The sequence below is a fragment of the Notechis scutatus genome, chromosome 2 (genome assembly GCF_049901735.1).
Source record: "Notechis scutatus isolate UNSWTSFEM ecotype Mainland chromosome 2, rNotScu1.2, whole genome shotgun sequence".
Classification (NCBI taxonomy): Eukaryota; Metazoa; Chordata; class Lepidosauria; order Squamata; family Elapidae; genus Notechis; species Notechis scutatus.
Genome location: NC_142010.1, coordinates 164,145,895 through 164,158,854, shown reverse-complemented (window position 1 = coordinate 164,158,854; position 12,960 = coordinate 164,145,895). Strand labels below are relative to the sequence as shown.

General features: G+C 37.3%; 1 protein-coding gene and 1 long non-coding RNA gene across 2 annotated transcripts in view; both read right to left on the bottom strand.

The window, feature by feature from the left end:
- The window catches only part of LOC148132379 (uncharacterized), a 531,004-nt gene that overhangs the window by 379,755 nt on the left and 138,289 nt on the right, over positions 1–12,960 (bottom strand). The gene's annotated exons all lie outside the window — the stretch shown is intronic.
- Positions 3,112–11,053, bottom strand: SYCE3 (synaptonemal complex central element protein 3). The gene is made up of 3 exons (XM_026675523.2): positions 10,918–11,053; positions 5,091–5,199; positions 3,112–3,368 (listed from the first exon to the last, which is right to left on the bottom strand). The coding sequence occupies exons 1-3, from the start codon at positions 10,930–10,932 to the stop codon at positions 3,202–3,204; spliced, it is 291 nt and encodes a 96-aa protein (XP_026531308.1). The 5' UTR covers positions 10,933–11,053; the 3' UTR covers positions 3,112–3,201.

Sequence of the window (12,960 nt, the reverse complement as noted above, 5' to 3'; positions counted from 1 at the left end):
TAGTCAATAGTTCATAGAATGCTATCCTGGCTTTTAAAGAGAAACAAACCTTTGAACCAATCTTCCAAATGTTTTCTTGACAATAACCTTTGAAATTCGGAAACCCAGAGACATTTTTCTCAGATTTCATTCTTGGGATACTGGGATGTTATAACAAAATCATGGAATGTCTAGAGTGGAGTAAATAACTATTCATAGTATGCTGGGGCTCAGTCACTGATTCATCATAGCACATCATACAATATGATCTCAAAGCCAGTGGTTCTGACCTGTTTTGATTCAGCAATGCCATTATGGGTCATAGCTTCTTGGATGAGAAGTGAAACATCTCCAAAGAAAATTCAGAAAGTCGAGTTGCCTCTTGAAAGTTACCTTTGGGACAATCATGACCTGGATGACTAAGAACCTCCATAGGCATATTTCATTCTGGTTCGTCTGGGAATTTTTTAAATGTATGCATTTCATCTCCTGCTCCTATGTTCTGCCACTACAGTCCAATTTTGCAATTTATTACAAAAATGTTTGAAATTGCTGGTTTAAGTTTGTCCAGCTGGAATTCTAGTCTTCTGGCACTTCAAATGTAAAATATTACTGTTCCACTGAGCAAGGATATGTACAAAGCTCACAACAGCTCTTTTTATGCTGCTGTTTAGGAGTAAATGCTAGCAGCTGCCTTGGTTGGGATTTCTCGCCTGTGTATTTGTTTTTTAGTATCTTTAATGTTCCTATACCACCAAGCTAAAACAGAATCTTTTGTTTTGCTGCTTCCCACAGCTAATCAGTTCCAAGTTGCCCAAAACAAAACAACATAATTTTGGTGACTGAATCTGCAAACTTCTAGACTGCTGACAGAAATTTAGACAACTTAAAAGAGATTTTAAATATTTTTGAAGAAATCTTGTTTATAACAGTAGATTGACCAAAAGTAATTAATTTTTTAACCTGCCCTAGAAGTTACTGAAAGGAATGTGGGAGATTGGGAGCTGTTCTAAACAAGGGGAGGGGGGAGGGGGAGAGAGAAACAAATCTGTTTTCATATTTAAGGGCAAAGGTTTGGGTTAGGGTTAGGTTCATACATTTCATACAGTTTTCCATACAGCCCTATATAATAGCCTTTTGCAAAAATGTATTAAGAATAACCTGTAGCCAGGTTTTCTAGAAGCAGGTTTGGAGCAGTCAGTTGGTCTACCACCATATCTTTTCTGTTACTGATATGCTTGGGGTGGGGGAAGGGGAAAATCAGGAAATAAGACTTGTATGTTTTCATAGAGATAACGTAAGCCAAAAATGGCAAGTAATTCTGAAAATCTTAGAATTCTGATCTTTTTTTTTCAGGCGCAGGTGCATTCGCAGGACTAATGAAAGGAAACATGGAAGCAATGTGTGCTGCTGTATCTCCTGCTTTAAGAAACAACTATGAGTGTTCAACACTCAACATTTGTATCAGTGCAGAAATGCATCCTGATCATACGATTTTTGACTGGGTGACATCATAATTAAGAAAAGGTAATGAAAGAGCGGTTACTGATTACTAGAAAGTAATTAACAGTAACCCTATTCTGAAAATATACTGTGTGGTATACTTGCCACATACTGTAGTTGAACTACTAACTCCCATGTAAAGGAACCCTCTATAAAGATATGCTGTGTCATCAGAACTGTCAATAGTTCATAAATACAGCACAACTACATGTTCTATGAACCTTCCTTGTCTTACACTCATGGGGACAGGTGTCAGCTATGCTTGGGGAGTACACATTCATGAAAATGTATCACCTGAATGGGACTTATGAACACTATAAAACTGCAATAATAAATGGTAGCCAATGCTTATTATAGGAAAATGTAACAGAAACCACCTTTCAACAGTCTTTGCATATACAAAACAAAATTCCAATGAAGACTTTGTCTCCAGATTCTGTATAGTATCTATTGTTTGACAGAGCAATCACGACAATGGTCACTTCTCAATCAGCTTCACTGGAGATTTCAAGAGGGTGGAGCTTCAGCCTCCTTCTCTGCATGCATTGCATGACATGTTTGTGTCTGGAGACTTGAAGCACCACTACTGCAGTCACTACCACCAAAACTTACTCACAGCACTCTTACTCTCATAATAGGTGAGATGCCTTCCTACCTTTTGAACATAAAGAGAAAGAGACCCTTATCCAAACAGTCCCTCTGTATCTTGATATACATACGATTTTTGCATCTATCATATTGTACTACCTAACAAGAGCAACTTTTCTCTGTCATGAGGGTTCATTCCTCAGTCTTGAATGCTTTCTGTTCCACTTTCGCCTGTCACTTTCCTATCTCCCTCTACCTTCTTGAACATAGAAAAGCGAAGAGAGCTAAACAGATTCTTTGCATCTTCTTGGTGCATCCGTGCTTCTACCTCATCACTTTCCAAATGTGACTTCTCTCCTTGTCAATCAATGCCAAGAATTTCAAACATATCTTCTTCTACTCTGCTAACTTCACTAGTATGGGTAGCCATTCAGTATGTTCTTTATCTCATATCAGAAGGTACTTTTCTCCCTCCAACTCCTCTAGACTTGCCTCAAATTTTTTAAAAAAGCGCGTAACTGTCTTTATTTCATCTTCTATCCCTTCACCTCTCATGAATTATATTGTTCTATTTCCATCTTTTGGTCTTGACATACATCTATCATCTATCCTATCTCTTCCCTGAATTGTCTATTACTGTATATTATGGATACAACCTGTGTTGTTGGCATGCTAAGATTTGTTTTTCTAAAATTGATCCTTATGTGTGAATGCCCTCTTGTGGTCAAATTATTCTTATCTTATTTGTGATTTAGGTCTGCACTGGTACAAATGCTGTTGGGAATAAACTGGATTGAATTTATAAATTTTTCTTTCATGTATATATATATAGTAAGATCAAGGCATCAGTAACTTTAGTTTCAATAACTCCTATTCTTAAGGTTATTAATTTTACAGGATAATAGGGGAAATAAATTTGAGAAGAATGTTTTGTGACTGACATCATCAATGATGGAAAAATAAAATCATACTGTAGTTGTGCATACCGCTTAAACGTTTGAAATATTTTCATTCAAGAATAAAAATTGAAACAGACACAGCTTAGGAACATATTTTTTTAAATGTATTTTGTAAATAAACAGTGACCACACTACTCAATACTAACTCTTCTACCACTGATTTCAAAAACAGTTATTGTTTTGGTTCAGCACTTTTAGTCTCCTTCAACATTTCTTGCCAGTTTTTCTCCATTTCTTCCTTACAAGTGAGAAAGGCATCTTCCAGACGTCTCATTGAATTGGCCAAGTCTGGATTAGCACGCATTACCACCATATCATAAGCCATCCAAGTAGCCTGCACTGGGACAACCCAACAGATAAATTCAGTGATTCAATGGGTGAATTTGAATGGGATGAATAAGAAAGTAATAAACAATAAACAATAACAGAACTGCCAATTCTAATTCCAATTTTTTTTCAAATGTGTTATTTAAAGATGCAAGCCGATGCTTGCAAATTTTTGTATTATGCTACAGAAAATAGTTTATTTGTCTGTTGTTTTCCATTTCACTAATCCTCAGAGTAGTTCTGTGTCACAATTTTTAATTATAAAAGTTCTTGTTTTGACTATGTGTGCATTCCTGATTACTTTTAACATGGACACTATGCTGTAATGTACAGATGTGATAAACAAATTTGTTAAATAATTACCAGTAATCACACAATGTTGTTAGTCCATTAAAAACAGTAGTGTGAATGAATCAGGAATTTCTCCATAAAAAGGAAGTTAAAATCTCTTCCCTGAAATGCACTCCTGATGAACACAGGAGTATGTCAACGGGGGTTTTTTGTTTTGTTTTTTTACATAATCTGATTAATATTATCATAGTTGCTACATGTTTACAATGTCTTAGAGAGACCAAATTTTTATTTGTACAATGATATTTTAATGAGAGCAAAATCAATCAGTCAAATGACTACCTGTTTAGCGACTATTTGAAATTACAACAGTACTGAAAAAATATGACCAGTCTTCATACTTATAATCATTGCAGTGTCCCTACAGTCACATGATTGAGCTTTGGGTGCTTTGTAATTGGTGGGTATTGTCACAGCATTCTGCAATCACATGATCACCATTTGCACACTTCACAGCCATCTTCTGACAAGCAGAGTCAAAAGAGAAGCTGGCAGTAAAATTGAAAGTTGTAATTATGTGATGTCTTGAGTAACGACTGTGGATAATTCACTTAATGACTGCAGTGGAAGTGAGATCCTAAGTCCATCAGGGTCATGTAATACAGTATTTTGCTTAGCAACCACATCACTTAGCCTTATTATTGGAGTTTTTCTTCCAGAGTTTTTTTAATGCATTAAACATTTCCAATAATACAATATTCTTTAATGAACTGGAAAACCTAATCTGGAAAGATGGATTTCAATACAGAGACATAATGAATTGAAGATATTCAATCTTTTCCCCCAACATATTATCTGCTTCCTTGACAACATGTTTTTAAAGGCCCTTAATACATATGCAACATTTTATATGGAAAGGCAGAAAAAAAATACCTGCCATGTTTAACCAAGATAAACAAAAAATTGCATTCTTTACTAGTGTGTTTATAATTGGGTCTGCACATTTGCAAAATGGTGACAATTCATATAAGAAATTATTTTAATTTAGTACTTTAAAAAATTCTTCTGAAAAATGAAAAATAATTATGGTACTTAAATATTTATGGAAATATACTTAAATGAGCATTTTTTCTGAAAAAGCAAAATAACAAAGTCCCTAAGAACAAACCACATTAAGCTTAATTCCATGAAATACTAATCTGCAGAAACAGATCAGGCTACATAAAACTGTTCTAGCATAAAAACCCATACTTCTTAACTATATGCTACATATGACCAGTGCTACCAAATGGGAATGCACATCCAACACAGTATCAAATTTAACAAGTTACTAATAAGCATTGTAATTCGAATGCACATCTACAAAAACTGCAGTAAATTCTTATTACTCTGAACTGACAATTTGTTAGCAATATATAAATACACTTCAGGAATATGTCACACCTGATAATTTTTCCATGTCTTCCAGAAGTTTTTCCAAATCCCTGTTCAAATCTTCAAGCATTTTTACCATGTTATCATAACTTCTTTCGCAGGGTTCACATTTAGCCATCTAATAGAAAAAAATGATATTAATAGTAATGCATGTGTGAACCTATATTTGATGCATGCAATAAAATGATAGTTTTAATATTTTTTAATATTCATTTTAAGCATTTTATCAAACCAGAATATTCCCAGCATAACTTAGAAACAATAAATAAAAATAGTTATTGAGTGCAGACCCATCCAGGTTTCAGAGGGTGCTCGAGATTGTTCTTAAGTTTGGTTAAGGCCCTGGTCGCTGCTTGAATATGGCAGTAGCGATGCCTTCAAACAGATCACACCATTGCACTCTTCTTGTGCATACTTTGACATGCTTCCTGGTTTAAGGAGGATCTTGGAAGGATCAAATTGCTAGGATTTGTTCCAAGTTAAAGTTTAGCTGGGCAAGTCCTATGGATTTGACTGAAGCTTGATCCTGGGTTATCTATAATTATTTTGATGCTAGTGGACGAGGAAATGAATAGAGTTCTTGCAACTGTGGATACAGTACATGCAATTTTGATTCAAGCTCCTCCTGGTTGGTCAAGGCCAGGAAGATGGCACGTAGGTTGATCTGTCTAGTAGCAAATTCTTCCTTGAGAGAATGGATGGTCCTGATGCTTGAAACAGGCTATGGTCTATGCTCCTTTTCAAGAAGAAATCATCACTGAATCCTGCATATCAGGACGATCTTCATCCAGTCTCCAACATTTTTCCTGGAAAAGGTCCTGGAAGAAATGGATTATGTGAATCTTTTCCAATCAAATATAGTCCAGGATACAACCCTGAGAAAGCTTTGGTCACACTTGTAGATAAATTTTGGTGGACTCGGGATGGCAGTAATTCATTCATTCTATATATTTTTTTAACCTCTCAGCAGCCTCCAATTCCATTAACCATGGTAATCTTTTGGACTGACTTAGTTGATTGAGTACTGTCCTGGAATGGTCTCCTCCTTCCTTCAGGTCCTGCTCCAACCAGTGTTGTTTGAAGGAGCGCAGTCTACCTCTAGGCCCCTGCTTTGTGGGGTACCACAGGTGTTTTTCTCTCCTTTTTAACATTAGGGTGCAGTCTTACCACCACACTTATGATATTCAAGTTTATATCTCCACCATAGTTGCTATCAAGTGAAGCTACCAAGCTTTGTCACAGTTATAGAGGTTATGGGATCTGAATGGTGAACCACAGACTCCAGTCCAATCGTTCCAGGATTGAATAGCTGTCAATTTTTGAGTCCTACAAAAACTGGAAAATGTTTAAACTTTGTCTTTGAGTGGGGTAGTCCTACGCCATTTGAATTTATTTGGAGACATGGGGGTCCTTCTGAATTCACAATTCCTATTGAAAGAGCAGGTAGCAACTGTGGTTGAAGGCATATCTGCAAAACTTTGCCTTATACATTAATTGTGCCTATTCCTGGAGCTGGGAGCCCTGTTCTCAATCATTCATGCCTTAGTCATCTCCTGTCAGCCTTCCCAGGTAGGACCAGACCAGACAGGAAACACAAACAGATGAGCTCATTCTACTTTATTGTAAAGCAACGTGAACACAACCTTACAAATCTGAAAGTATAAATCTCCCACCATCTCCTTTACATCCTGAGAAACTAGGGAGGGTCCCTTCTGAGCCTTTTTCTCTGCCCATTATGCAGCTGCAAGCTATGCCCTCTCTTATCTGGCCATTCCCTTGGCAGCATTTCTTCATCTGCTCTCCAGGTCTTTCTCACATATGGATTATTGCAATGGATTCATATAGTCCAACCCTTTGCCCAATGCAGATATCAGTTATAATAATATTACTGATAAATGATCATGTGGTTCTGTTTAAATATTTCCAAAGAAAAAGTTCAGCATCATTCTTGAACAATTCTTACTATGTAGAAGTATTTCCTAATAATCAACCCAAGACTGCTGCCTGTGAACACTGAACAGTGAACATATATCCACATTTTTGTCCTATCTCCTATAACAATTCTTTTAACTCATTGTTCAGTTTGTCTCCTTCTCCTCAATAGAATTCCTCTGTGAAACACTTGTTTAATATGTAGGATAATCTTAATCTTTCCCAGTGTGAATGTTTATTCAGAACAATTGTTTTTATTCACATTCTTATCCAAAAATTTAAATAGCAAATGCTACTATTGCTTATACTGAAGTCTACTGAATCACTTAACTTTATTCTAAAATAAGTTAGATACTTGTTTTGATTAGTCAAAAATATCTTTGTTGAATAACCATTGATTTATTAGACAAATGAAACAGATTTCAGAATTTTAGCGTAATTTCAAAACGAAAACCAAACAGGATATGATCCCTGTAGATCACAAAAAAATATGTCTCAAACACCACATTTCTTTAACTAGGTAGTCCTGGACTTTCAACTGGTTAACAACTGTTGACAGTCACGATGGTCACAGAACCAAGCACTTCCGGGCAAGGTAAAACATTGTGCTACCTTCTTCCCCTCCTCCAGTTACAATCACATTTTGGACACCTGCCAACTTGTTTGGCAACCTGTTCACATTTACAACTAGTTGACAAGTGTCCTGCAATCATGTGATTGCAGTTTTCAATCTTCTCTGCCTGCTTCTGAGGAAAGTTGCTAACAAACGAGACAAAGGGTTTGACATGCCCACCCCCACCCAAGCACACTGAGGAATTTTACTCACCTTCATGCAAAGAGGGGAATACTACGCTTGTAGGACTTATTTCTGGGGATGATGAGTCTGCATATCGGGATGAGGTACTACAGCTATCCCGCTGGTGCAAGAATAATAATCTTCTATTTAATATTAAGAAGACCAAGGAGGTTATAGTGGACTATAGGAAAAAAAGAGCAGACATTCAGCCACTGTATATAGAGGGAGTTCATGTGGAACAGGTGGTTGAATGTAAGTTTCTCGGGACCATCATTACAAATGACCTGACTTGGAGCGTAAACACCGCTGCTTTAAATAAGAAGGCACAACAACGGTTGTATTTACTAAGGATTCTTAGGAAACAACAACTGGCTGAGAGTCTACTGACTACCTTCTATCGGAGTTCAATTGAGAGTATATTATCCTACTGTCTCTGTGTATGGTTCTCGAGCTGCACAGTGGCAGAGAAAAAGGCAATTCAGAGGGTGATCAAGACGGCCCAAAACATCATTGGCTGCTCACTCCCCTCTTTGGAAGAACTGTATAGGAATAGATGTAAGAGGAAGATACTTAATATATTGAATGACTCCTCTCATCCGGGACATCAGCTCTTTGAACTATTACCATCGAGAAGGAGATTTAGGGTATTAAGAACAAGGACGACCAGATTTAAGAACAGTTTTTATCCAAGTGCAGTTTTGAGTTTGAATGCAGGGTCATAAGATTTTTGTGGAATTTAAATGGCTGAGAGTAATGGGGTATTTACATTTTTAAATTGCATAGAGATTATTGTATGGTTGGTTGTGTTTAGTTCAATTTTTTTTCTTTTAGTGGTGTTTGTCCCGTTTTACTTTGTGGAAGAGCACCTCATTTCGTTGCACCTGCTTGCGAGTGTAATGACAAATAAATTCTTATGTCTTATGTAATAGTACTGACCTTTGGTTAGTCCCATCAACCTTAGGGGTCAGGATTGATCATTTTGTGGAACCTTTTGTGGAATCTAAGGGCTCTTTCCACAACCATGCTGTAGTACTGTTTATATGTTTTTACATCAGAATGTTATATCAGAATGAAATATGCTGCCCATTACTGTCCCTCTATTATACCTGTCCCAGATTAGCAAATACCAGACTTATGCATTTTAAGGTTGCCTTTGAATAATATTAGAATAAGGGAGGAAATACTATTACAATACTTGTATAGCTAATGATTTATGCCTGTCTCACAGATGAATGGATGAGATAAAGTCATGGAAATGAGGTAGAAAAAAATATGCTGGCAGTACATATTTGTATCTTTTTGATATGTAAGTCTGGGTACATAGCCTATGTTCTGGTAGTTCCGTTATTCTTTGGTAGGAATTCTTCACACAGGGTTAATGCTAAAGACACCTCTCCTTTGGAGTGGCAAAATATTATTCGTACTAGAATCCTAGATCTTGTTCTTATTTTCTGTTTGTGAATACAAATACTTTTGTACACTACTGCCTGAATACTGTCAATACATTTTCCAAACACTGAATGATTTGTAAATAATTTGTAAATTGCTCCTTTAAAGCAATTGGAAAAAATGATATTGAACGCCCTTCACAACTGAAGGAGTAGACTTTGTAGTTTCAAGGTTGAAGTACATAACTATCCCACATGTATGAATGAATCTGAAATACTTAGGAATTAATCTCATTAAGAGCAGTAATAAAGACATACAAACCTATTTATTGCACTTGATTAGATTGTTGATTGGAAGTGTGTCAAATGAAACACTCTGTTCTGGGTTTACTATTCAAAATGCTATTTTAATGATGGAAACCTACTTTAAATGAAGCTATTTATTTTTAAGCCAAATCTGAATGTGGGTCATTCTCTATTTCAATTACTTGGAATTTGGCTGTGGTTTTACTTCATAAAAATTGTTCATAATATCATAACAAGTTTGGATTGTGTTTAGTGTATTTAAGTGGAGAGATATTGAACATGGCAACCTTCTAGACTGCAAATGAAATATATAAAATATACATTGTACTTTGCAGCGTTTTGCCTCTACTACAAATATACAACCAAAATACAAAAACAAAATCACAAAGTTTTGTATTACCTAAACAAAACTAATTTAATTCTGCAATGTCCTACTTATATATCAATATATTCACAATGAATTTAACGAATGTTTATTAAGCTTGCATGTAATATAGCCACATTAATCTTAATATAGCCACATTAATCTTAACATTTAGTCAGAAGTCTATGGTATTCCATTTAATAGGACTTACATCCAAAGAAAGTTACATTTAACATTGCTGAAATATAATTGATCATTCAGATAATTTTTTTACTTCAGTGGTATATACTTCTCAGCCGTCAAAAACATGTTTATCTGCAAGTAAACTGAAGTCGGAACGATACAAATAGGTAACAGGATATTCATTCCACTGACCTTAGTTCCATGAAAATTATGTCGGATTGGGGTATAAATTAAACCAAGTCATTAGTATTTCCCGCCCCCATGAAGGATAAAACTATTTTTATGAAGGACTTTTAAAGAACCCTACGGGATAAACTGCTCGCCGCCCCCGTGATTGAGGAAGACTGGCTTAATGTGGTCCATTCCACTTATTTTTTTCAATACATTTCACTGAGGTTTAACACACGCAACATACACATACACACGAGACAGGAACTAAATATTTTAGGAAGGATAAGATATACTGGATCACCGGTTTTGGCGCTGAGTTAAGAAACGCGAACTTCCTCCAAGACTTCTCTCAACTACCGCCAAACTACTTGGCTAGAAAAACCAGACAGCGGGGAAACGCGGGACTTTGACAAAAAAATTTTTTTTGTCCCCTTGAGTATCTCGGGAGGAGGACGGTGGTCGTGGTCCCTAGCAGCCCTTTCGCCTCTTCCAGATAACGATCTTCACACAGGGAAACGGTCGGAGCTACATTAAACCTAACTAGGGAGGGAGAGGGAGAGAGAGGCCGCCTTCAGTTTAGCCCTCCATTGCCTCCCGCCCCGGTTTCACAAACGGTTTCTAACGGCCTTCGCAACCAGGGTGAACTCGATCTGCTTCCCTTGGGCCGCCAGTATCAACCTCCTTGGGCCGACCTACCTTCTCACCCGCCATCCCTCCTCCACTTCCCCGGGGCTGCTGAGGCTGGACCTCCGCTTCGTCCTAAGAGAACAGACGCCGCGCGGTTGGTGCGGGAGACGCCCCCACGCGCCTCTTTTCTCGGCTGCCGCAGCGGGAAGGTCCCTGGGCGTTCGTACCCGGCACTTCTGCCGACAACTTTCACCGGGCGTGTGATGTTAAAGAAAAAAGAATTCATTAACTTTTCACGTACAGTAGGACGCTTATTGTCTCATCACGCACACGTTATATATAATTTTGTCTTTCAATTGAGAAAAAAAATATTTGTCCATTCTGCATCGAGCACTCTTGTGTTCTGATTTTATTTTATTTATTTATTTATTTATTTATTGAATTTATATTGCCGCCTATTCACCCATGGTGACTCGAGGTGGCTTACAGAATGTAAAACCATATTTAATACAAAAAAACAATAAAAACTAATAAACAGAATCAAATAAATTAATAAAGTGCAATAGAACAAAACCCGGAAAATAAATAAATAAAAATCAACCCCCCACCCCCAACTCTCACCCCACCCCACCCCATGACAGCACATCACACTAGCCATTTGATGGGCTCCATCCCACTCTGGGTTCCCCAGGCAAAACCAGGTCTTCAGTGCCTTCCGAAAGAGTATTAGAGTGGGGGCCATTCTAATCTCTGGGGGAATGATGTTCCACAGAGAGGGAGCCACCATGGAGAAGGCCCTTCTTCTGGGTCCCACCAGGTGTATCCCCCTCAGGGATGGGACCCACAGCATTCCCTGCCTCCGTGCTGTAATGGGTTGAGTAGATGTGACCAGCAAGAGATAGATACCCTCAGATAACCATAAATTTTCCTCCTCTAGTGTTAATTTATAGTACTAGTTAGGTTTATGATAAAAAAAATCAAGGTTGGGTTTTAATTTAAGAATATTTATTTTTGTAAAACTCATGGATGTTCAACCAATAGCACACAAAATATAAGTAAAAGTGAATGCATAAATAAATTAATAAGTTGAGTCTGAGTGTCCCTGAACTGTTCTCTGAGTCTCTTAAAGCAAAAATTGGGTTTTTGCAGAGATATAGTGAACTAACAGCCAGTCAAAAACTCTAGTTTGTATCTATTAAATCAGAAGTCCCTAACCCGAAGTCTGTCAATTGTTTTGTACTGTAATTTTGAAAAATAATCGTTTTAAAAGAAAACAGGATAAAAAGAAGATTCAAACGCCTATATGGCTGGTGCGAATTGCTTCTCCTTTTTGGCCCTTAGATAAATGGAGGCTGAAGGGCACCTGATGGTCACCTTCCTCCTGTTTGGAGGAATATGACTTGCTGTACCAATCAGGACTTCACTGGCTGAAGGCATAGAATAGCAGCAATAGTTTGAGATATTTGGAAGCCTATCTTTGTGAAAGACATGGTGGTGGCAGATCCTATTTTCAGGTGAAATGTTTGGACATAATAGAATGGCTATTCTTCCAAAAACAATGATGCATGTAATCTATGGGATGTATGTCGAGTAGGCCTTTTCTAGGGAGACTTCACAAAAGAGAACTTTTGTCTCTGGCCAATAAAGAGCACTTATTTTTCATTCCCCCCGCTTCTTCTGCTGCATTTGTGAGAATCCTAAAAACAGTTACTACCCAAAAAAACAGGTCCTCCTTGGTTGTGCACTGCTGACGTTCAAGGATGTTAATTCTTGGGGTATGATTGATTTGGTCAGTTAAATCATATAAGAGCCACTGGGTTTTTAAATGTGTAATGAGAACAGGGTCACTAGCAGAAATGGGTTACAGTAAGTCTCCTCAGTCAATGATGATAACCAAGTTCAGAGAACACTAAGAATTCAACATTTAATCTACAGCATTATTCAGTGCTCAGAATAATGTTTGACGTCATATGAGATGAATATCAGTTACATTAACAAACCCTGTCTGTTTTCAGGATCACACTGTTGCTGCAGGAGGCTTCTGGAAATGCTGGAAGTGGCCACTTTTACAACCATTAAATCGATACATAAGCTAGTGGTGCAAAGAGCCAT